The 24,659-nt window shown below is 55.1% G+C and overlaps 1 protein-coding gene and 1 long non-coding RNA gene across 4 annotated transcripts; one reads left to right on the forward strand and one right to left on the reverse strand.

Annotated features, from left to right (window-relative positions):
* Positions 1–228: 228 nt before the first annotated feature.
* On the reverse strand, positions 229–6,227 carry LOC110742907. Of its 3 annotated transcripts, XR_002521183.2 has the most exons (5): positions 5,748–6,227; positions 3,235–4,350; positions 2,093–2,280; positions 1,555–1,997; positions 229–578 (listed from the first exon to the last, which is right to left on the reverse strand). It is a non-coding gene; the product is annotated as an uncharacterized LOC110742907 (long non-coding RNA). The 3 variants fall into 3 exon arrangements; XR_002521181.2 differs by having other exon boundaries at positions 3,235–6,220; XR_002521182.2 differs by lacking the exon at positions 229–578 and adding an exon at positions 1,315–1,354 and having other exon boundaries at positions 3,235–6,222.
* Positions 6,228–6,350: 123 nt separating this feature from the next.
* Positions 6,351–24,457, forward strand: EFHD2 (EF-hand domain family member D2). Its single transcript, XM_003891160.5, has 4 exons — positions 6,351–6,752; positions 21,518–21,665; positions 22,761–22,895; positions 24,202–24,457. The coding sequence occupies exons 1-4, from the start codon at positions 6,445–6,447 to the stop codon at positions 24,331–24,333; spliced, it is 723 nt and encodes a 240-aa protein (XP_003891209.1). The 5' UTR covers positions 6,351–6,444; the 3' UTR covers positions 24,334–24,457.
* Positions 24,458–24,659: the final 202 nt, after the last annotated feature.

Raw genomic sequence — 24,659 nt, forward strand, 5'->3', positions numbered from 1 at the left:
TTGGGAGGCTGAGGTGGGTGGATCACCTGAGGTCAGGAGTTCAAGACTGGCCTGGCCAACATGGTGAAACCCCATCTCTACTAAAAATACAAAAATTACCTAGGCATAGTGGCTAATACATGGGTGCCTGTAATCCCAGCTACTCAGGAGGATGAGGCAGGAGAATCGCTTGAACCTGGGAGGCGGAAGTTGCAGTGGTCCGAGATCGCGTGCCATTGCACTGCAGCCTGGGCGACAACAGCGAGACTCCATCTCAAAAAAAAAAAAAAAAACTAAAGGATGCAGATGAAGGACCGCATAGGGCAAGGTATGGGGCAAGGGGCGGAGCTTCCGCACTCTCCCTGGCACACCACCCTCCAGGAACCTCCACCTGCTCAGCTGTCTGGAAGCTCCTGAACCCGGTCCTCTCAGGCCTGTTATGGAAACCTCATTGGATAAGTATGATTGAAGCATGGACAACTGTGTCAAAATGGGATTGGACAAAAAGAGTTCTAAACCCAGCAAGGCCTGTCTGTTCAAACTCTTCTCAGCCTCTCTGTGCAGCATTCCTTCCTCCAGGGTATCCGGCAGGATCCTCTCTGCAATGAGATTAGACCCAGAATCAGATTAGAGTCCTGCTGTGGGCAGGTGAAAGGAGGGTAGAAGAATGTCAGAGAGTGAGATCGTGTTTACTGTAACAAGGGCCATGGGAGTTATAAGCCAGGAACTGTGGACAAAAAACAAAATATGGGCTTGGTGCAGTGGTTCACGCCTGTAACCCCACTACTGAGGGAGGCCGAGGCAGGAGGATTGCCTAAGCCCAGGAGTTTGAGACCAGCGTGGCCAACACAGTGAGACCCAGTCTCTACAGAAAGATGTGAGAAATTAGCCAGGTGGTACATGGCTGTAGTTACAGCTACTCAGGAAGCTGAGGTGGGAGGATTGCTTGAAACTGGGAATTTGAGGCTGCAGTGAGCCATGTTCTTACGACTGCACTCCAGCCTGGGTGACAGAGACCCTATCCCAAAAACAACAATAACAAAAACTGTATATATAAAATATCACAACCACACTGCCTTTTGTAGTCAGAGAGATGCATCTGCACACTAGGGAGCGTTGTCATTGGGTCTAAAAGACCTGCTTGTCCTGGACTGAGTCTCAGAAGACAACGCCTTCATGGTATGTTCCCTTCCTCTAGGCAGGCTGCTTTCATAGGCCCCCCTGAGAATCACCTGCTTTCTTTAGTTAATACCTTAGGTCAACCAGGTGTGGTGCCTCACGCCTGTAATCCCTACCTTTTGGGAGGCCGAGGCGGGCAGATTGCTTGAGCCTAGGAGTTTCAGATCAGCCTGGGCAACATGGCGAAATCCCGTCTCTACAAAAAAATACAAAAAATTAACTGGGTGTGGTGGTGCACACCTGTAGTCCCAGCTACTACTAAGGAGGCTGAGGTGGGAGGCTCGCTTAAGCCTAGGCGGTTGAGACTGCAGGGAGCAGTGAGTGTGCCACTGCACTCCAGCCTGGGTGACAGAGAGAGACCCCGTCTCAAAAAACAAAACAAACCAACAAAAATACCTTAAGTCAGGTGTCCCTGGGCTAGGCACCATGCTACTTCTTCTGACTGGTTTTGCCTCTCTCTGCACTCGTCCATTATGTGTTGGTTTGACGATGTCCCTGTCCGTTTCCCAGGCTCTGGGGTGTCCTTGCGGTGGCCACATGCAGTGTTTACCTGTACCTTCCATCTATTCCCTCTGCCTGTCTGCTAAGCAGAGAGCTGCTTAAATGACCTCTGGGCCACAGTGATGGCTGAGGACCAGCAGGTCACCCAGCCCCAACCCCTATCTGATGCCACTGATGCTGTCCTCAGGGACGACAGGAGACAGACACTTGAGAGGCTGGTTTTTGAAGAGTTCCTGTTAACTTTTGTGTTGAGTCATGTGGGTGCACTGAGGTGTCACTTTAGCAGCTTCTCTTTCTTGGCAGTGACCTTGAGACCCAAAACTGGGCCACCGGATGCTCTGGAGGGGACACAGAAAATACCCAATCTGTCCCCAGCCCTCAGGCAGAGCAGGCCTTCATGCATTCATTCAACAACTATTTCTACAGCACTCACCTCGGGCCAGGTACCCTGATGTGGGTGCTGAGGATCCAGAATTGAAGCAGACAGACAGGTCCCTTCCCCCAGGAGGTTGTGTTGGAAGTAATAGATATTTTATGAACACTTCGCTATGGAAAATAATCGCTGGGTCCCAACCAGAGCGGGTTCAGCTGGAAGAGTGGTAGCCCCTCTCCATCAGTCGCCTAGTATGGGATCCAATAAATATCACACTTCAGAATGACGATTCCAGCTCTCACCTCCCTGTCCCCCAGCTTGCCTACAACCAGGAGAATTCCAGGACCAGTACCCAGTGCCCAGCACATTTAATAAGTATGTATGGATTGCCTGGCTGTTGCTGCACACCGTTTTCACAGAGTAGCTGTTGGAAGTATAAAAATCGAAACCAGCTGCCCATATTATTACTGTCTTTGGAAGGGGCCCAGGAGAGCACTGTGGAAGCAGCGTTGCTGGATTTTAAGGTATCTCCCTCACATGCACACAAACACAAAAACACTTTTGGGGAGTTTAAAACATAGTTAAGGCTAGGGCCTATCAGGGTGTTAAACTTGCACACGGAATTGCCTGTCGCTTAGAAGCAGAAAACACACCCCGTTGGACACCTGCAGCTCACTCGAAGGATCGATCGTCTTGGTTTTCACGTAGATTCATAGTGTCTAAGGTAACCACAAAAAGAGAGCTGGAGGGCTGGGCGTGGTGGCTTACGCCTGTAATCCCAGCACTTTGGGAGGCCAAGGCAGGTGGATCACAAGGTCAGGAGTTCGAGACCATCCTGGCTGACACAGTGAAACCCCATCTCAACTAAAATTACAAAAAAATTAGCTGGGCGTCGTGCCAGGTGCCTGTAGTCCCAGCTACTTAGGAGGCTGAGGCAGGAGAATGGCGTGAACCCAGGAAGTGGAGGTTGCAGTGAGCCGAGATCACGCCACTGCACTCCATTCTGGGTGACAGAGCAAGACTCTATCTCAAAAAAAAAAAAAAAAAAAAAGAGAGAGCTGGAGAGATAAGTTAGTTTCTAATAACCTGAAAATGGGTCTACCTGCAGCTGTTGACCCATCGTCATTGGCTTTTTGTCCTGCCTCTTTGCCCCCCTCAGTGGTCCCATAAATGCCTGACATCAGCGCCTCTCCCCATTATACCTTTTGCATAGCTTCCAAATCTTGCAAGAGATGAGAAAGCCTCTGAGGTCAACCAGGCTGTGACCCCGTGCTGCTGTCACTCCAATTGCCCCAAATGAATATTGCTGCTGCCCCTGAACTTTGATCTCTGTGCATCTTTCTCCATCCATCAAGGGTTTCCTGATGACTGTGGAGTGTTTGTAATGATTAATTCGTAAGCTGGTATTTGTGAAGTGCTAAGGGAGCCCTGCATTTTGTGAGCCAACTTCATCTCTGCCATCTCCCAAATCCCTTCCTGTTTTCCCAGCATCTCAGGCTGGAGGGACCACACAGTTCTGTCAGGCTCCAGAATGTCCCCAGTGCCATCTCCCCATCACTCAAGAGCTCTTCCCAACTCCTTCTCTCCTTCTTGTTTCTCCCCCCACCCCTTTTTCAAAGTGCTGTTGTTTTTCTTACTATCACTTCACCCCTCCCCAAAAGACAGTTATACAAGGAGATGTGGGAGGAAGAGAAGAAACATAAGTAATGATGACTAAGTCAGCCTGGCTCCCTTGCCACTGGAATATTGTCAGAATTGGCCGGCTCGCCCTTGCCTCTGTAAAAAGCCTTTGCCAAGGGTGTGATTTTTCCTGAAGATCATTCTTTCCACATGACTGAAAGCTGTAGTGTGTCATCAGTCCAGATCATTTCTTTCTGCCAGAATCTATGCTTGGGGCACAAAATTCAGGGTCACTCTTCCCCTAATCAGGAGGCAAGTGATATTTCCTGGAAGTTTCACCGCCAATCAGGGCTCATCGGTTTTCTCTGCTTTTCCTTCCATCACTGCTTCTTTGATTCCTGAAAAAAGTGCTTTTCTTGAAACCCAATGACCAATGACCAATGAAGAAAAAAACCTCTAGTAAAAGACAGCCCCTAGTGTCCATCTCTGGCCCAGGCCCAAGGCCTCTGAAATGGGGCCACAGTACTGGGCAGCTTGAGGTCTCACCCTGTGGTCACAGGCTCAGAGCTCTGCAAACTCCAAAAACCTGTGAGAAAAATCAACCCAAGAGGTGTTAAAACGACTCACCCATCCGGGCAGCATTTCCTGAGCTCTGCCTGAGTTTAACAGTTGCAAGGCTCCGGTGTTCAGCAGCCCTCCTGCAAGATGCTATAGGTAACGAGCACGAATTCCCCCAACCTGTGTGTCATGGAAGGCAACCCTCGCTCCCATGAGCTGTGTCCACACAAAGCCAAATGGGTAACTGACCAGAGAGCTTACTACACACAGGCAGTCCACATAATTCAAACCCAAACCCCAGTTTCTTCACATATATATGTAAGTTGTTTTGCAAGAAGGCAAAACCCTCACATTATCTCCTCACTGTGAAGTTTGCGCCCACGTGAAGCAGATGCAAACAATTTCATAAAACGGCAACCCAGTTTTATGCAGAACCATTGGAAATCATAAACTGGAGTAAATTGAGGCTCACCAGAGTCTTGAAATTATCTGCTTTGTGAGGAAGACTAAGAATTCAACAAACTTCAGCATCTACAAACATCATCTGCAGACATCATCTTAAACATTTGAATCTACATCCTGTCCCTAGTCCTTTACATTCCTTAAATAACTATCTTGCTTCTGTTGGGTCCTTCAGGGCTGCATATGGGAGATAGGGAAGCCTGTCTTTTGCAAACAGCTGGACCAAACTGCCCAAAACTAAGAGAAACTTAATTCTGAGATTTAAAAAAGAAATCATTTAAGCTAAGCATCTTTATTGGACTCAAAAACAATTTTTATAAATAAGTCAATGAGAACTTCACATTTTCTGAACCTTGAAGGTTTTTTCCTCAATTTCATTCTTTTAAAAATACCTTTTAAATTAATTCAGCAATGTTCTTAAACAGAGCAAATTGACAAATATCAACTGAGTGTCTGTTCTGTGCACATCACTCTGTAACAGCTTGCTGGCTTTACATTCTCCAGGGCTCCCTGCCTCCACAGCACACTGGTTTGGGGGCCCTGCATGCATCTTTTCTCTGCACCTTGGCTGGTTGGAGCAGTTTCAGTAGAGGGGTCCTGATTGACCTAACATTTCAGAGAACATGCACAGAGCATAGTCCTTCTAAATCAGGGATTCTCAAATTTCAGTGAGCACAACTCCACTGGGTGCTTGTTTACATGTAGATTCCTGGATCCCACCCCAGAGATCAGTTTTGTCTGTCCAAATTGGAGCCCGGGAATCTGTATTATTAACCTAGGCCCCAGTGGTTCTGATGCTGAAGGTCCAGAGTTGTGCAGTTGTGAGGTGACAGCCCAGACCACAGAGATACTTATTATCTGAACTCTTTCCCTAGCCCTGTCCAGGAGCCTTTGGAGAGGACATCTCTCCTCTGGTGACCCCATCAAAATGGCGACATCATGATCTCCCTGTCAGTTTCCCTAAAGAACAGTCACAGGCGACAACACTGGCCCAGCAGCTATTCTGCCAAGTCATCTGTGTGATGGTGCGGGGCCTCGGGAGAGAGGACCACCAGCCCCTTCCCCTGTCCCTCACCCGCTGTCTCCAGGGGCCCTTTTAGGGGTGAAGCCCAGCCCCATCTCCCTTGCAGCTGCTAGTCTGTCCTCTTCCAAGAGGCCAGCGGCGCCCGCCACCGTTCACCCTAAACAGGGGTTTGTGCTCCTCAGGTCCGCCTCGGAACCCCTGCAACCCTCATTGAGAACGCCAGTGTTTAACAGCGAGTCGTCTCCATAGCAACCGACAGGGTGTCACAGATACAGGATTATGACTTCACGGCGTGGGGATTCCGGAGAAGGGGGTGGGGCGGCACCCCTCCTCGCCCCCCTGCCCCCCGGCAAGCCCAGCTCCTCACCCAAGCCGCGGGGGAGGAGCCCTCTTCCTTCCCGCCCGGCCCCGGCCCCCAGCCGGACCCCTCCCGCTCAGCTGCTACAGCGGGCACCAAGAGGGCAATGGCTTTCCGTCGCGCTCCCCAGCCTCGCGGGGGGCAGACGACGGCGGGCGGGGCGCGCAGAGTACACTCGACCCCCGGTGGCCGGGAGCGATCACGCGCACGCCGCGCGGGTCCGGGCCCGGGGGCGGGGGCGGAGGCGGGGCGCGCGGTCCCCGCCAGGGCCCAAGTCCCACCTTCGGGGGCGGTGCCTGGCCCGGGGAGTGTCAGGAAGAGGAAGAGCGCGGCCGGCGGCGCTGCGCTGCGAGCAGGGGCCCGGTCAAGGCGAGTGCCGTGTGGGCCACCATGGCCACGGACGAGCTGGCCACCAAGCTGAGCCGGCGGCTGCAGATGGAGGGCGAGGGCGGCGGCGAGACCCCGGAGCAACCCGGGCTGAACGGGGCGGCGGCGGCGGCGGCGGGGGCGCCCGACGAGGCGGCCGAGGCGCTGGGCAGCGCGGACTGCGAGCTGAGCGCCAAGCTGCTGCGGCGCGCCGACCTCAACCAGGGCATCGGCGAGCCCCAGTCGCCCAGCCGCCGCGTCTTCAACCCCTACACCGAGTTCAAGGAGTTCTCCAGGAAGCAGATCAAGGACATGGAGAAGATGTTCAAGCAGTGAGTGCCCGCGCGACCCGGCCCCCCGCCCGCTCCACTACCCGGTATCGGGCCCCGAACCCCCCGATCCCCGGATCCCGCGCCCACCCAGGACCCCAGCAGTCAGCCAAGCTTCCCCGAACCCAGACGCACCGGGGTTAGGGACCCCGCGGCCCCTTCCAGATCGAGACCCGGCATCCCACCACGCACGTTAGTCTGGGGGACCCCCGGGCCCTGGCACGCGGCGGTGACTCATATTTGTGCTGCCTCCGGTACACCATAGACGCGCCCACAGAGTTGGGGACCCCGAACCTCCTTCCAGATAATCGCCAGGCCCCGCGAGCCCCACCCCCACTACCACACGTGTGGGTCCCGGGCCCCCTACCCTGTTAGTGGCGCTTCCTCACCAACCCACAAGGCACACACCGAGGCTGAGGACCCAGCGGCCTTCCTTCCCCCATCCCAGCTGCTCGCGTTCCCCACCCCCACCCCAACACACGCTGGCCAAAGACACCCACCCCAGTGACCCCGGACACCACATGCCAACCACATTCCTTTCCTTAAGGTCTTTTCATTTCCTCTCCTGATCTCACGTCTCCCTCAAGGTGGGTTCTGGGCAGGGATTCCCCCAACTTCCTCTCCAGTTATTTAGCATCCACCAGCAAACTGGGGGCGAAGACTGGCCCTTCCCATCTCCACCCACTCATTAAAAAGGACTCAAATCCTTCACTCACAAGTGGTCTCCCTAGGAAGGGACCCCTCGGCCCCGTTCCCCCTCTGCAGGCGTGTAAACCTCACTCCAGTCGTCCCTGTGGGCCGAGTCCCCTCTGGGCTTGGAAGGCCTCCCTCCTCCTCCTGCCCGCCCCACCCCCCTGCACCCAGCAGCTTGCAGTCACTGCTCACCTGCTTCTGTCACAAGGCCCCCATCTCTCCTCCCCACTCCATATATCCCCTTCCCTCCCCACAGGAACCCCCAATGTCCCACACCCACCCTAGTCAAAAGGGGCCCCTTCCTATGTGACTTGCCCTGTTACCCCCATACCTACCCTTTATTCCATCAGATTCCACGTGCTGTGCCCTCACCAGGGTAGATGGGCACCCCCAGGCCTGTGGACTCATCCCCCCGTCCCCCCACAAAAACAGTCTTAATGTCTCTGTGGAGGGGCTAGAGAGAGAGGGCCCAGCTCCCTCCGGCCCATCCCTGGGTCCCACTCTGTTGGGTCTAAGATGCACAGCCACTCTCTCCCAACCATGTGTGTGCCCAGGGGGTGGGGAAGGTGCCAGTGCCCCTCCCTTTGGTACCTGTCCCCACCTCCTGTTCCCTGTCCCCCTGCCCCTGGCTCCTGGAGAGGGAACAGCCTCTGTTCCACGATCTGGGTGCTGGTGGGGAGTGGTTCTGGAAGGGGATAGAATTGGCTTGAGGCTGAGTCTTGGGGGTGAGCCAGGAGGTCTAGCCCACCCGGCACAGGCAGCCCAAGGCCGAGGGAGCAATGCAGCAAGGCCGGCTCCCCCTTGGCTGGGCAGGAGGTGGGGGCAGACCTCACCATATGCAGCTGTCAGTGCCCAGACATCAAGCCGGAAGCCCAGGAAGGGGCGTTTTGCAACCGCACAGTTTGAGAAAGGCTCTCCCCTGCTCAGGACAGCTTGCAGCAGCTTCTGCATTTGGCCCCAAGGCAGGGGGAAGGATTTCTGGTTCCCAGTTGGGGGTAACTGACAAGTCCCATACTTTCCCAAGGTCCTTCTGGGGGAACATCAAGTCCTTGACCCCCAGCCCCTCTGAACCTCTGAGAAAATCCCAGGGTGCCACCTCCTTGACTCCAGGCTGTTTGGTTGGAGTTCTTCTAAAGTTTCTTCCCAGCCGAAGACTGGCGAGATTGGGAGAGCAGGATTTCCAGGCTTCCTGAAAGAGTAGCTTGAACACTGCCGGGGCGGGCAGATGCAGGGGTGGGTATGGATCCGTGTCTGTCACTGCCCCCATCGGGGAGTGCAGAGCTGATTCAGACACCACAGAGATCCCTGTGCTGATAGTGCTGAGGCACTCACCAGGTCCTTGAAACAGCCCCGTGACACAGAGCTCTTCGGCACCTTTGTGCAGACAAGGAGTCTTAAATAACTTGCCACGACCACACAGCTAGGAAATGATAGAGCCTGGATTCAAACCCAGGTCTGTGACTCCAAATCCTGGGTTCTTCTCCTTCTGGGTTTCCCATCACAGACATCTGCTTTCACGTTGGAAAACCTCCAGCACCTGCTTCTATGTTCCTGGCGGATTGTCCACTCATGTCCCCACCTCCAGCCACAGTCTCTGCTTTCCCCCAGAGCCTTCCTTCTCCTGGGCTTCCATAGCTTCCCTGCCCACTGGCCACCAAAACAAAGGTGGAGCTGTTGTGGGAGAACCCAGACACTTCAGATGAGCGGGACTTGGGAGGCTGCAGTATGGTTGGAAGTGGCATGCGGCTGAGGGAACAGTCGGCAAGCTTCATCTGCACAGCAAACTCACTTTTTTTTTACATAGGCCGTTTCTAGTTTGATGAGAGGTACTCTGAGGGAGACTGAGGGCACCTGGACCCCTCCAAGCTACCTCTTGGCGCCAGCACTGCTTGCCAGGTTTTTGGGAGGGCTGATGGGGCAGGCAGGGGCCAGGAAGCTGAACCTCTAGGGAAGCAAGTGCCGCCCGTCAGGGCCCGGGTGAGGGTGGAAAGCTGCAGATTGTGTATTCAAGGAAACAAGGCTTCACTGTGCCAACCGAGCCCAACCCCGCCGCCAACAGACGGACTCTCGTGGAAGACAAAACCCCTGTTCTGCTTCCGCTGGCCGAGTAGGGCTGCAGCCTCCTGGGTCCAAGCAGGGTCCCCGGATCATAGCCAGGGCATCAGAGCCAGGGCTCTGGGGAGAGCAGAGGGCAGGGAGGAGGGGAGCCTGCCCTCCTGGGAAGCCAGTCACCAGAGCAGAAGGCAGGAGACCATGAGGTCAGCAGGAGAATGGGAGCTAGCCTTTCCTTCGGGGCCGGGAGCAAGGAAGCTGGGCCTCCGTCCTAGTCTGCATGTCCTCCCTGGGCCTCAGTCTTACCCACCTGTAAAAGGGGCAGGCTATCCCTGATGACCCCCAAAGGTCCTTCAGCCCTGACCTGCGTATGTCTGAGGGGTCCTAAGCGCTTCTGGATGTTGGAACTGCCTTCCAGGGCCTTCTGGTCCACCCATCTATGTTGATTCAGCAGGTGCTTCCCAAGGCTGGAGATCGATGGGGAAGAGAGGGGACAGGGGGAAGGTAGACTCTCAGCCATCACTGGTCTCACACCTAGAGTCATTCACTTCCCCCTGAGAGAGACCTGAAGGGTTGACTCCAGCCCCTCCCCCCGTTTTACAGAAGAGGGAACCAAGACCCAGAAAGGTGTGGCGGTGACTTGCTCGTGGTTACAGAGAGTTTTTCAGTGAGGCTGAAACCTTGTATGGTGAGGAGAGTGGTCCCAGTGTCTCAGGGTGGGGCTCAGAGGACATGAGACATTTAGAGTTCTGGCCCAGTGCCAGGCACGAGGAGGCCCTGCGTCTCCCTGGCCCCGGCAGCCAGGACTCCCCGTCCCCCTCCCCGTGCGGCCTCAGGCTATGTCCAGCACCTCTGATCTCCCAGCTGCTGCCTCCCTCTCTTTGCTCCTCCAGGGCTGGCTCTGAAACCCTCCTGTCAGAGAGGCAAATAGAATGGCCCTGGAGAGCCTTGGGGGTGCTGACAACAGCCTAGGGGGTGCTCTGGAGGGTTTTGTAAGTCGAGACCTGCCGGAAAGGTATGCAGCCGTGTAATTCTGAACCTGCTGTGGAATCTGAGGACGATGCCCTAGATCCCTGTCTCCTGCCTAGCCCAGCCTTGCAGGCCCTGTCCCCACCCTCGTCCCCAGCCACTTCATCTCAGGATACCTTGCATCAGAGAGGTAGGCTTTCCTTTCCTTCTGGCCAACTCTTCCCTGCACAAGCTCTGAAAGCATCCCACCCTCCTCTCCACCCTCCACCTCCAGGGACACACCTCTCCCAGGAGCCCTTCCTGGACACAGTCGGCAGGGCCTGTGGAGTCTGCAGCCCTGGGTTTGAATCCAGCTGTGGGCCCAGGAGCCCTTCTGAGCTTCTGTTCCTCACCCAGGAACAGGGAGGACAGGGGCCCACCTCACAGGATTGGGTACGGCGGTTAACCCAGTGCTTGGCACAGAGCAAGTCGTTACTAAATGACTGTCACCGCCATCCCCAGCTGAGCATACACCCTCTCCTGGGCCCCCTCACAGGGCCCTGGCATTGGTCATTGCGGCTGGCTCAGAGCCAGCTCCACAATACCCACTGGCTGCCTCCACTTAACCACCAGTGGAGCTTCCGGCCTGCCAGGTTGTTGACAACCCTTTGCTCTGGGCCCTAGTGACAGGACCCAAGGTTAGAGCCCTCCTTCTCTCCTGCTGAACAGCCACTCTGATTGACAGCTACATATGGCTTTGATAAATAACGAAAAGAGAGAAATGAATTCATTATCACCTAGTTACAGGAAAGGCAGGTGGCACAAAAAAGGGGAGAGCAAACAACAGCTCTGGAGGGTGCACAACAGGGATTCCCGTCTGCCACCACCCAGCTGGGTTGCTCCAGGCAGACAACTCAGCTTCTCTGAGCCTTGGTTTCCCCAGGGGCTTAAGAACCTACCTGGTAAAGTTCTGAGGATTAGGTATAAAAAAGCTCTGGGTCTTTGTTAAGAGCCCATCATGGTGTCTGGGCTGTTTGCATGATAGATGATGTTTTTGAAAAATGCAAGTTTCACGCATGTGATCATTCTTCCAACAGATATGTTATTAAGTTTTTGTGCTACAAGATCCAGAGAATTAAATGAATCAAGTTCCTGCCCTCAGGAGGCTTACAGTCTTATATAGAACAAACGTGTAGAGATTTAGGGGTAGAGAGGATGCACCCACAGGGCTATCAATGGAAGGTTTCCTTCTTTATTTCTGCCATGAGGACCAAAAGCTCTCACGCATCACACCATGCTGATGTTCTCTTTGCAGCCAGCCCCTGCCTCTGTGCCCCCTCCTTGTTAAACAGAGCCACTAGTTCTAGCCATTCCTGGAGGAGCCTATGTGTATTATTTAGAGAACGGAATTGAATTCTCACACCAGCATAATGAGATTGATACTGTCTTTGTTTTCCTTTTTTTTTTTTTGAGATGGAGTCTCACTCTGCCACCAAGGCTGAAGTACCGTGGCGTGATCTTGGCTCACTGCAGCCTCCGCCTCCTGGGTTCAAGTGATTCTCCTGCTTCAGCCTCTAAGCAGCTGGGACTACAGGCACACACCACCACACCTGGCTAATTTTTTTATTTTTGAGTAGAGATGGGGTTTCACCGTGTTGGCCAGGCTGGTCTCGAACTCCTGACCTCAAGTGATCTGCCTGCCTCAGCCTCCCAAAGTGCTGGGATTACAGACGTGAGCCACTGCTCCCAGGCTGGTACTTTCATTTTTATCCCATTTGACAGATGAGGAGACTGAGGCTCAAGGCAATTGTCACTTGTCTAAGATTATATGAACTGACAGTGACAGGATTAGAACCGGATCCTCCTGCAACGAGCCCCTGGAGGCCAAGTGAAGCTGTGTTTGTGGGTGGGGCTTGGGGGAGCCTCCCAGAGCCTTAGAGAGGTGGAGAGGTGGGGTCTTTCACCTGCAGCTTAGGGTCAGTGGGTGGGGAGAATGCCCTGCACCCCTGGGGAGGGAGGATTTCCCGGCCTCGGCCCTTACTCCGTTCCTCCCACTTCCCCTCTACATCAATGTCTGAGTCACCTCTCCTTCCCCCACACCCCCAACCCAGGACTTTTGGTTCCTCTTTGGTCCACCCTTCCTGCCTTCTCTTCTTCGGCCTCCTTGCTCTCCTCCACGCCCCCTGGGTCCAAGGCCTGGGTGGCTTGGACTGGCTTCCACTGCGAGAGTCTAGGCTCTAGGACAGCAGGCCTTGCTGCCTCAGGGGATGTCGGGGGTCCTTTCTACAAGGCCAGCCCCGCCAGCAGAGGCAGTCACTTGGCAGCCTCTGCAGGGAAGGTCCACACACCCTGGAGCAGCTGAGTTCCCCTGACTGCTGGGCAGCCTTCTCCTTGGCTGACTTCCGCTTTTCAAGGACAGCAGAGAAGCAGAAAGGTGTGGCCAGACGGGAGCCGGGCCACCTGGGGAGTCCTGAGCCATCAGATGCTTCAAACCAGGCGCTTTGCCTCCCATTCGGTCCTTTCTTATCCTGCAACATTGTCCTCACCCATTTCACAGTTAAGGAGACTAGGCTTTCAGAAGGGTTACGTGATTTGTCCAAAGTCACACAGCTAGTGAGGGGCAGAAGCAGAATTTGAACCTGGGCCTCCCCTGGTTCCCAAGTCCTCTGAACCCTTACAGTTGCCCAAACACCAGCATCAACACCGCCCTGGAGTATGTTAGAAATGCAGACGCGCAGGTTCCACCCCAGATTTACCAGACTGTAATCTGTGTTTTTTTTGAGACAGGGTCTTGCTCTGTCACCCAGATGGAATGCAGTGATACGATCATAGCTCACTGCAGCCTCAACTTCATGGGCTTAAGTGATCCTCCCACCTCAGCCTCCTGAGTAGCTGGGACTCTAGGCACACGCCACCACATCTGGCTAATTTTTTTTATTTTTGCAGAGATGGGGATCTCATTATGTTGCTCAGACTGGTCTCAAACTCCTGGCTCCAAGCCACCCTCCCACCTCATCCTCCCAAAGTGCAGGGATTACAGGCATGAGCCACCACGCCCGGCCCATAATCTGCACTGTAACCAGCTTCACCAGGTGTGCCTACTGACGTTTAAGAAGCGCTAAGCCTCAGCTCAGGCCCCCGCACAGCCGTCTCCCCACTGCTTCCTGAGGTTGACTTAAGGTTATCCTTAGGCAGGTGACTTTGTCTGTCTGAGCTGTAAGAGGATAAGATGAATGGAGTAAAGATTGAGTTACGTTATAAACACTGGGTTATATTAATATTAGGCATTCAATAAATATTCTTTATAATCACTATCATAACAATAATGATTATGAAGAGCAAGAAGTGAAAGGGGGCGGCTGGCAGGGAGTGCCGCAGGTGCGGTGAGATGTGTTGAACTCCAGCTTAGGATGCCCTTGAGCCCTGACAGCCCCCCCAGCAAATTTCGTGGTATCTCCCTCTTTATCCTCCATGGGGGAGCCCCGAGTGCCACACTTGTGTGCTCTCTATCTATCTCTCCGTCTCTCTCTCTCTCTCTCTCTTTCTCCCTACCCCATACCCCGCTTAGCTGACCCAGGGCAACAAATCAAGTGTGAGATTCCCAGATAGGACTAGAGGAAGTGGCGAGCGCTGGGCTTTCCCCGTATGAGTCAGGCGGTCTGGGGGTGGGGACGTGCAGGAACTGGGGAAGCCAGGGGGTCCTGAGGGCTCCTGAGCCCATACCCAACACGCACCCCGTCCAGTTGTCTGTCTTCCTGGGACCCGCATGCCCAGAGGGGCCATCAGCAAAGCCTGGGATGGGAGTTGGGGTCCCCTGTGCTCCCACCTTCCCAAGTGCAGTGGCTGCGATGACTCTGCTTCCTTCTGCCATCAGAATGTGCAGCGCAGCTCGGGGGACCTACATGAGGAGCAACTTTCTTTCTTTCTTTTTTTTTTTGAGACAGAGTCTTGCTCTGTCACCCAAGCTAGAGTACAGTGGCATAATCTTGGCTCCCTCCAGCCTCCACTTCCCGGGTTCAAGCGATTCTCCTGCCTCAGCCTCCCTAGTAGCTGGGATTACAGGCCTGCACTACCACACCCAGCTAATTCTTGTATTCTTAGTAGAGACAGAGTTTCACCATGTTGGTCAGGCTGGTCTCGAACTCCTGGCCTCAAGTGATCCGCCCATCTCAGCCCCCAAAGTGCTGAGATTACAGGCATGAGCCACTGCACCTGGCCGAGGAGCAACTTTCTAATAGTTCCAAAGCCAAGATAGGCCCCCTTAGACAAGCAATGAGCTTCCTGCCCTCAGAGGTATTCAAGGCACTAAACAAAGAACTACATCAGGAATCTGATTTTCAGGAAGGACTGAATAAGATGGCCTCCAATATCCCTTCCAACCCTGAAGTTCACTGCTGTGTACCCATTGGCATCAGGGCATAGCATAGTCGTTAAGAGTGCATGTGTTTGATCAGGCCTGGTTCAGAGCCCATCGACACCCGTGTCACCTATGACCTGGGCCAAGTGGCTTCCCCTCTGAGCCTCATCTCCTTGTGGGTTAAATAGGAATGTTCATGCCGCTTCATGGACTTCTTGTGAGAATCTGATGCGAAACACCTGGCATCGCGCCTGGCACATAGCAAGCGCCCAGCAGAGCAGCCAGGAATGATGATAGGTTATGACGTGTGGCTCGCCTGTGCGCAAGGCTGGGACGTCTGCACTATGCATGGTTGACGCCTCCACTGCCTACCCCTGTGACCCCCTAGTTATCAGAACTGGGAGAGAGGCAGGGGCAGGGAAGCAGCCAGCTGGGGACCATGCTTACCCCAAAGGGGAAGGGTTGTCCTGCGGGGTAACCCGTTGCTCCGCTTTCAAGAGGGGGATGGGTGGGGATTTCGTTCCCAGCATCCAGGGCGCAGCTAGCTGCTGAGCCCTTCCTGGCAAGAACAATTCAGGGGGAGGCAGATAGGAATGCAGGCACAGTGCCAGGCCCCACAGCCTCCCTCCGGTGCTGGAGAAAAGTGCTGAGTTCCCAGGCTGGGTGCTTTCTGCCAGTCCTGCCGAATGGCATTGGCCTTCCCAAACAGGCACCACGCTGGGCTCTCAGTCCAGCCTCTGCTGGCCCTTCAAGCTTGAGAATGTGGGACCCTCCATGGGACCAGGAAAAAGAGAGGGGGCCAGGGAGGAGAAGAGCTTCCAGCTGTTGGAATCCTGCAGTCTGCTGGCTGTGTGACCCTGGGTTGGTCACTGCCCACTCTGGGCCCCAGTTTCCCTATGTAATGGAAAACAGGTAGACCAGGCTGTCTGGGTGGATCTTGCGGGCTGACCTCTCTTTTTCTGGATGCTCTAAGCCACCTGCAACCTCAGTCCCAGCTCAGGGAGAAGGGCTGGTGGGTGAGAGGCCCCCTAGCCCGGGAGATGCCTGTTTCCAGCCATCGTGGAACCTCGTTCTCTCCTGTGCTGCCAGTTGTCCCCCACCCCCCCCACACACACACCGGCACCGTGAGAGTGTTCCCTCCAACCCCAAGGGAAGGTTCCTCGCTCCCTGTCTCCTCTCTCCCTGTTCAAGGGCTCTGTCCAGCGGCCGTCTGTCTTCCCACCTCCCAGAGATGCTGGGGCTTTGCGTCAGGCCTAGTAGGGGAGAGGTGAGGCATTCAGAGGAGGGCTCATGCTGGAGGGATCCCCTGGGTCGTCATATCCACCCCTGCCTCCAGGCCAAGCCACCACAAGCCCTGCCTCCCAGCCCTGTACCACCAATCAGGACTGGAGCCTGTGGCAGAGACCAGTGTGTTTTTTAACATTATTTCTAATATCATCACCCTTTTTATATTGTATGTGTGAAGTATATGATGTGTATATGTGACACACACAAACTTCTCAATGTAACAACTACTATTATGATGATGATAAAATTAATAGGTTTTAAGGACTCGCTGTGAGCCAGGCATTTTATATCTGTAATCTCGTTTTCATTTTCTCTTTTTTGTTTGTTTTTTTTAAAACAAGGTCTCACTCTGTTGCCCAGGCTAAAGAGCAGTAGCTCAATCAGGGCTCACTGCAGCCTTAACCTCCAGGGCTAAAGTGATCCTCCCACCACAGCCTACCTAGTAGCTGAGACCAGAGGCATACACTACCATGCCCAGATATTTATTTATTTATTTGAGACAGTGTCTCACTTTGTCAAGGCTGGCTGGAGTGTGCAGTGGCACAATCTCAGCCACTGCAACCCTACCTCCTGTTCAAGCACTGCCTCAGCCTCCCCGAGTAGCTGGAATTACAGGTGCACGCCAACATGCCTGGCTAATTTTTATATTTTCAGTACAGACAGGGTTTTACCATGTTGGTCAAGCTGGCTTTGAACTCCTGACTTCGTGATCTGCCTGCCTCAGCCTCCCAAAGTGCTGGGATTACAGGCGTGAGCCACCATGCCTGACCCTTTATTTTTTTTATTGAGATGTGGTCTGCCTACCTTGCCCAAGCTGGTCTCAAACTCCTGGGCTCTAGTGATCCTCACACCTCAGTCTCCCAAAGTGCTGGCATTATAGGCGTGAGCCACCGCGTCCAGCCTCATTTACTCTTTAATAATCTTAAAGGTAGATGTTAGGAATAATAATAACTGGTTTTAGTATCATAGTAGGCATGTATAGTGCTTCCTGTGGACCTCAGGCTCTGTGCTAAGTCTGCCTGTACCTCACTTCTTTTAACTTTGCCTCCATCCTGAGATGAGTTCTTTGATCTCCATGATGTAGATGAGGAAACTGAGGTCTGTGGGGTTAGGTGACTTGACCAGGGTTACTTTGCCAGCAGGTGGCAGAGCTGGGGTTTGGACCCAAGTCAGTCTCAGCACAGTTGACGTAACCACAAACCCTCAAGGCCATCTTCAATCAGGTTGACCCTGGAACCTGGCTGATCCCCTGCACTAGACCACATCAGAGCCCAGGCACAGGGCAGATGGCCACTCTCCAGGAGTCTCTTGGGAATGGCCTCCTCCACGGCTACCTCTGGGGGCTTCACCTCCCACCCCAGCACCTGGCCTCTCACCCAGTCACCTCCTCTTGGTGATGGACTCTTTGGCACACACCAGCTCCTCATATTGTCCCCTCTAAGCCAGAGCTGCCCTGATGGATTCCAGCCCCAGCAATTGATTGGCCCTTGATTGATAGAGGCGGCCGTTCAAATCGTGGTTTGAGCTGCGGCCCAGCCAGGCCTGGGAGCTGCCAAAGACAGAGGGATCCACAGCCCACGTTTCCATCCAAGTTTGGACACTTTATCTGCACTTCCTCTGAAACTGAGCTGCCCCTGGCTGCAGAAGAAACCCATGCACTTGAGCAATAAATAAAACTGGGGCTCAGGGAGAGGCACGTGGGACCCAGGGGCTGGGACATGAACCCCTGACCTGCTGGTTAGGGGGCTGGTGGCCTCACCGATAACAGCCCTCCTGACCTAATCCGACCTGAGGATTGCTGACAGGGTTGTAAAGAAAACGCTTTGCCACAGGAGGCAGTGGGAAGTGCGATTCAATCTTGTTTTAGTGGCGGCGACTCCCATTTATGCAGCTAGCTCTGTGCTCTGGGGACCCAAAGAAAGGACATGGGGTGGGCTCAAATATTCCTCACAGTGGCCCATGAGAGAGGCCCCCTTGCAGCAGGGTTCTCAGCCTCAGCACCAGTGGCAATTCTGGGGCCAGGCTGCCCCTTTTTGAGACGAGTCTCGCTTTTGTCACTCCAGGCTGGAGTGCAGTGGCACACTCTCAGCTCACTGCAACCTCCTCTCCTGTGTTTAAGTGATTCTCCTGCCTCAGCCTCCCAAGTAGCAGGGATTACAGGCGCCTGCCACCATGCCCAGCTAATTTGTGTATTTTACAGAGACGGGTTTCACCCATGTTGGCCCGATGGTCTTTGGGATCTCTGACTCATGATTCACCCCGCCCCAGCCTCCCCAAAGTGCTGGGATCACAGGCGTGAGCCACCGCGCCCGGCCGGCCAGGTCATTCTTTGTGGTGGGGCCACCCTGTGCGCTATGGAGCTTCCCTGGCCTCCACCCACCAGATACCACCGCACCCCCTGCCCCAGGTATGACAACCAAAACATCTTGTAGACATTACAGATGTCCCCTGGGGGGCACATGGTCCCAGCTTAAGAGATGCTGCATTTTGTGGCTGAGGAGCCCAGGTAATTCTCTCTCCAGGACTGCATTGTCATCGCTGACCTTCCTGGGGTTTCTCCAGGGTCAGAAAGCGCAGGGCTTCCTTCGGGGCACTGAGGGAGGGAGTCCTCCTGACTTGCCTGTAGCACTGAGTCCCTACCAGGTGCCCCTGCACAGCTCGTATCATGTGGCACCCGCCCAGCCCTCCACCAGGCAGCAAACAAAGTCCAGAGATGACAGGAAGGGCCTCCTCTGTGTCCCCCAGAGCCCCTCCAGCTCCAGGTAGAGGCTGGACTGCAGCAGCTTTGGCCTGCCTGACCCTCTGAGTCCCACACCTTCTACTGCCACAGAGGTGGCCACTGCCCACAGGGGCCGCTGGCCCATCCACCTCCACCCCAGTCCTCACCCATCAGTGGGACAGAAGGCCCCAGGACCCTGTGTTCCCTCCAGGGCTCCCAAGACCCATCTTTTCTGTGCTGTGTCACTTCCAACCACTGACTCACTGGCTGGTGAACTATTTATACCCCTCGCACAAATGCTCCCCTCGCGCTCCAGGCAGCCGTCTGTGCTCTGCAGCGGCCCCAGGACACGTTGGGGAGGGGCTGGGTACAGAGCAAATGTGCAAGTTTATGAGTCCAGTGGACGTAGTCTGGAAGCCCAGCTCCCTCCTTACTGCTGTGTGACTGTGGGTGGGTCACTTAACCTCTCTGAGCCTTGGTTGTAAACTAAGGTTATTAGGAGGATTAAGTAAAGTAAGCAGTTCCCTGCATAAAGACAGATTTCAGTACCTGGTTGCTATTAGGTGTTTAAAGTACACCTAACTAGAGAAGGCAAAGGGAGCTGGGAAGAAGGTGCACACATGAGACATCTTCATGCAAAAGCTCAAGCGCCCAGGACATAGGGTTCTGGGACACAGGCCCCTGTGTTGCGCTGCTGTCACCAGCACTGTCACCCAGCCAGCTCAAGGCCTTGGGGACTGCATAAGACTTCTTTAGGTGTAGAAAAAAACATTTTGACTGGGCAAAGATGATGCACGATCATCCCAGCACTCCAGGAGGCTGAGTGGGAGGATTGCTTGAGCCCAGGAGTTCGAGACTAGCCTGAACAACATACTGACACCGCATCTCTACAAAAATATTACACAAATTGGCCAGGCATGGTAGCATGCACCTGCAGTCCCAGCTACTTGGAAGGCTGAGGTGGGAGGATCGCTTGAGACCAGGAGGTAGAGGCTGCAGTAAGCTATGATCGTGCCTCGGCAGCAGAGCAACACCCGTCTCAAAAAAAAAGAAAGAAAAAGAAAAAAAGAAAAGCCCATTTTACCAACTCAAGGTTCACTCTCCCCAGCCCCCATCTTGTCTTCCTCCCATGCTGTTCCCAGAGACCGGCAGGGCAGGTGTTTGGTTGGTAAGAGAGCCCAGCTGGGCAAACAGCGCCTCGCCCTCTTTCACCAGGCTGTGTGCTCCAGCAACCAGTGGTGCCTTCCCAGCCAGGGAACAGGCAGAGAGGCCACCTAGACTTGTACTACACAGAAGCCGGTCAAGAGGGACTTGCCTCCAACCCCATCCCTGTCTCTGCCAGGTTGTGATGGTAGAAAAAAGAGAACCTGAGTGTGCAAGGTGGAGGGGAGGCATCGCCCCGCCAGTCTCCGCCACTCCCTGCAGGCACTGCGCCACACTTCCCTGAACACACCCAGGCCGCCTCCTGCCACCTGGCACTGCCCCCTGTCCCCCTCCTGCTCTGTGCCCTCGACAAAGGCAGAGACCTTGCCTTAGATACCCCTTCATTTATTCACGTCTTATTTCTTCATTACACATTTTTGAGCACCTACTATGTGCTTTTTAACCTCCTTCCCAGTACCTAGGGTAAGCTGGCCGGGGGGGGGGGGCATGAAATAGACCCCCCAGTACAGAGGGTGCTGAGGAAGAAGAGTCATTTATCACATGGAAAGAGGGCACCTTCCACACCCACGCCACATCCCCCATTCCAGTGCTTCTCAACAGGGAATGCTTTTTCTCCCCTGGGGACATTTGACAATGTTTGGGAGACATTTTTCGCTGTCACAACTCAGGAGGGATGCTACTAGAAACCTCCCACAATGCACAGGACAGCCCCTACGGCAAGGATTTACTCTGTCCAGATTGTTTAAGGTCTGAGGTTGAGAAACCATGCCCTTGCCTGCAAGGTTCTACCATCTAGCGTGGGGGTGAGATGTCCCCCAAGTGCCCATGGAGATTCCAGGAAGCCCGCTGGTCATGGAGGTGCTGAGTGCTCAGCTCAGAGCCTGATCCATCCTGCCTTGGTATTGAGAATTCCTTCTCGGCCGGGCACGGTGGCTTACTCCTGTCATCCCAGTACTGTGGGAGGCCAAGGTGGGTGGATCACTTGAAGTCAGGAGTTCAAGACCAGCCCGGCCACCATAGTGAAACCCTGAATCTGCTAAAAATACAAAAGTTAGCTGTGTGGTGGTGCATGCCTGTAGTCCCAGCTACTCGAGAGGCTGAGGCAGGAGAATCGCTTGAACTGGGGAGTTGGAGATTGCAATGCGCCGAGATTGAGCCACCGCTCTCCAGCCTGGAAAACAACAAGACTCTGTCTCAAAAAAAAAAAAAAAAAAAAAAGAGAATTCCTTCTCACTGTCTGGGCCATCACAGTCAGCACACGGAGGCTGTCATTTCAGCTTCCTTGTGCCTCAGGCTTGTCCAGAAGTTAGTGCTATTCTACCTGCAGGAGGCTGCCAGGCCCTGTGGTGAGTTCCCCGTCATCAGAGGTAACCAAGCAGGAGCTGAGCCACATATGGGTCGTCTGCCTGGACTGAGGTCCCTTCCGGCAGTGACGGGATGATATGTTTGGTGGGAGATGCCCTCTGGTCCCCCAGTCTCCTTGCACTCAAGCCTGCAGCTTCTCTGACTGAGCCAGTGCCAAGATGTCCTCTCTTTTTGCGTCTGCAGGTATGATGCCGGGCGGGACGGCTTCATCGACCTGATGGAGCTAAAGCTCATGATGGAGAAACTTGGGGCCCCTCAGACCCACCTGGGCCTGAAAAACATGATCAAGGAGGTGGATGAGGACTTTGACAGCAAGCTGAGCTTCCGGGAGGTAAGCCCGACCAGGGGCTTCACCTGAGGACCTGGTGGCCCGGGAGAGACCAACCCCCGCCCTCTGTCAATGAATGAACGGCATCGCTATTGAACAGCAGCTCTGAGCAGCTGCTGCTTGGCCGAGTGAGGCTTCAGAGGGCCTGTTAGAGCGGGCACCAGAGAGGGCTGTGAGGTCCTTTCAGGGAGGAAGAGGAGAGAGGGACATCCCCTCCTTCACACAGGGAGCTTGTGTTGAGCGATTTCTGTATGCTTGGCCCTGTGCAGGCTCTGGGGTAGAGAAAGGCCCTGTGCTGGAAGGTTCCTTCCTGGAAGTGTAGAGGGGGAGACACCACAGAGGGAAATCAGGGCTGTGACGCCGAGGAAGAGGGCCACAGCACTGGGCGACTTCATGTCCAGGATCTCACTCCCAGACAGGAGCTGGGGCAAGCCTGTTTCTCAGGGAAGGAAATGGAGGCTCCAAGCCAGACAGCAATGATACTGGACCCCAGGCAGCACAGGGTTAGGTGTAGGGACTCGAGGCCCAAGTGGGGCCCAGGAGGTCTGGCAGGAAGCATGAAGGATGCAGGGAAGGAGAGAGGTGGCAGGGGCAGGTGAGGGAGTGTGAGTGGCTGGGAGGGAGGTGTGGGCAGTGCAGGGTAACAGCTTAGAAGTTAGAGAGCAGGGTTCGAATCCCTCCGATACTTTTAGGCGCTGAAACTTTGGGCATGTGTTTTACTGTCTGGGAGGCTCCCTCATTCTGTCATGACACCTTCAGGACTCAATACATGGAACACAGAGTAGGTTCACGGGGGAACAGTGGGAGACAGAGGTAAGAGGTAGGCTGAGGCCGTGTCGTCGGGAGCTGGTGTGGGCGGGGCAGGGCTGCAGAATCCCAGCATCCTGGGTGGGTACATGAGTCACCGTCCATCGTACAGATGGGCAGAGGCCCAGTGAGGGGGAGCACAGGAGCACCAAGGGGCAAGACCCAGCTCACTGCCCCCCAATCCTTCTCTGCAGGGGAGGCCTGAGGCTGGGGCCTGGGTGTGGCCAGGGACTCTGGCTCCCCTCCCTCCCTCCCTTCCTGACACCGCGCGCATCTCTCTTCCCACTGCAGTTCCTCCTGATCTTCCGCAAGGCAGCGGCCGGGGAGCTTCAGGAGGACAGCGGGCTGTGCGTGCTGGCCCGCCTCTCCGAGATCGATGTCTCCAGTGAGGGCGTCAAGGGGGCCAAGAGCTTCTTTGAGGCCAAGGTAAGGAGCCCAAGGGGTGCCCTGACCCACGCTCCAGGACAAGGGGACCCTGGGTCGGCCCGAAGTTAATACGTCCTCTTCCCGTCCCTGCTGAGGCTGCAGAGATGGGAGCTGACTCCCTGCCAGGCTGGGCCAGGCCCACACGCTCTGTCTTCTGTCCCCTCCCACTCCTGGCTGAGATCCTTGGCAGCCACCAGAGGATGGGTGAGGGACATGTACTCTTCAAAATGGGACAGGGACTACCTTGAGGTGCCCCGGTCCTGGCACACTGAGCCGCTAACCCAGAGGACTGGGTCTTAGGAGGGAAGGGCCCAGGAGAACACAGCACTGGTTCTCCAGGGTCCCCGGCAGACACCTGCCCTACCAGCTCCAGCCTGGGAGGAAGCCTGGGGGCTCAGAGACCACCTGCATGCACAATACCCTCCCCTTTTAGCAAGTTCTCAGATGGAAGGGACACCTGTGGTTTGGTGGCTCCTGGGTCCTGCCCACCCAGGGCTCCAGCTCTCCCGCCTTGTTTCTCTCTTTCCTTGCTAAGCCAAGGACGTTCCTTCCAGAGACTGCCTCCCACCTCCCTCTGGGCTTCCGAGCATCGGTGGAACTTTTCAGGGTTCATCAGTGGCACTGGGTGGGCCCCTGGGCTCCCCGGACAGGAAGCAGAGGATCAGGATGGCAGCGGCTTAAGTGACGCCCTTCGAGCACCCTTGCTCTGCAGCAGCCACAGAATATACGTTCTCTCTTTCAATCCTCTCGACAACTCCATAAGATCAGAGTTATTGGGTGCCAGGTTCTAGTGAGGAAACTGAGGCTGAGGAAGGAGAATGAAGCGCCTGGCCCAGGGCCAGAGCTGGTGCGGTCAAGCTGTTTGTGTTGCTGGGTAGGACTCAGCAGAAGCCTGAGCCAGAAGGGACCCCAGGAAAAGCGGCCATAAGTCTGGGCACAGTGGCTCATGCCTGTAATCCCAGCACTTTGGGAGGCTGAGGTGGGTGGATCATCTGAGGTCAGGAGTTCAAGACCAGCCAGATGGCCAACATGGTGAAACCCCGTCTCTACTAAAAATACAAAAATTAGCCGGGCATGGTGGAGTGCACCTATAAACCCAGCTACTCAAGAGGCTGAGGCAGGAGAATCACTTGAACCTGGAAGGTGGAGGTTGCAGTGAGCCGAGATTACGCCGTTGCACTCCAGCCTGGGCGACAGAGCGAGACTCCGTCTCAAAAAAATTAAAAAAGGAAAAGCAGCTGTAGCATGGAGACCCCCCCCAACATACACCATCCAGCCCTGACCCCTCACCCCCATGCCCCCACAGGTCCAGGCCATCAACGTGTCCAGCCGCTTCGAGGAGGAGATCAAGGCGGAGCAGGAGGAACGGAAGAAGCAGGCGGAGGAGATGAAGCAGCGGAAAGCGGCCTTCAAGGAGCTGCAGTCCACGTTTAAGTAGCGGGGGCTGCACCGACCGCCCTGCTCCGGCCCCAGCGCGGTGGGCGAGGGTGGCGTATGGGAGGCTGAGCCTGAATCCTTGCCTCTGTCTGATGGGACCACTACTAAAAACCTAAAAATGTCTGTGAATGGAGCAAGTTCAGGGGTCTCACGGAGATGGCCCGGCCCCTCCCCACTCCCTTCTGCTCTTTGCGAGGCCGCGACACCGGCTCCCTGCCTGGCCCGGCCCTCCCTGGCAATCCCTGGGCTGTCTTGCACCCCTGACTGCCCCGCTACCTGCTCCAGCACTGCCCCTGGCCCAGCTCCTGGCCCTAGGTCCCTGCCGGC

The sequence above is a fragment of the Papio anubis genome, chromosome 1 (genome assembly GCF_008728515.1).
Source record: "Papio anubis isolate 15944 chromosome 1, Panubis1.0, whole genome shotgun sequence".
In the NCBI taxonomy this organism is placed as follows: Eukaryota; Metazoa; Chordata; class Mammalia; order Primates; family Cercopithecidae; genus Papio; species Papio anubis.

Excerpts from the sequence above, each read along its gene's own strand:
- EFHD2 (XM_003891160.5), top strand. The coding sequence starts at position 6,445 with ATGGCCACGGACGAGCTGGCCACCAAGCTGAGCCGGCGGCTGCAGATG. Across the intron at positions 6,753-21,517 it reads ATGGAGAAGATGTTCAAGCA|GTATGATGCCGGGCGGGACG; the intron begins GTGAGTGCCCGC and ends TTGCGTCTGCAG. Across the intron at positions 21,666-22,760 it reads GCAAGCTGAGCTTCCGGGAG|TTCCTCCTGATCTTCCGCAA; the intron begins GTAAGCCCGACC and ends TTCCCACTGCAG.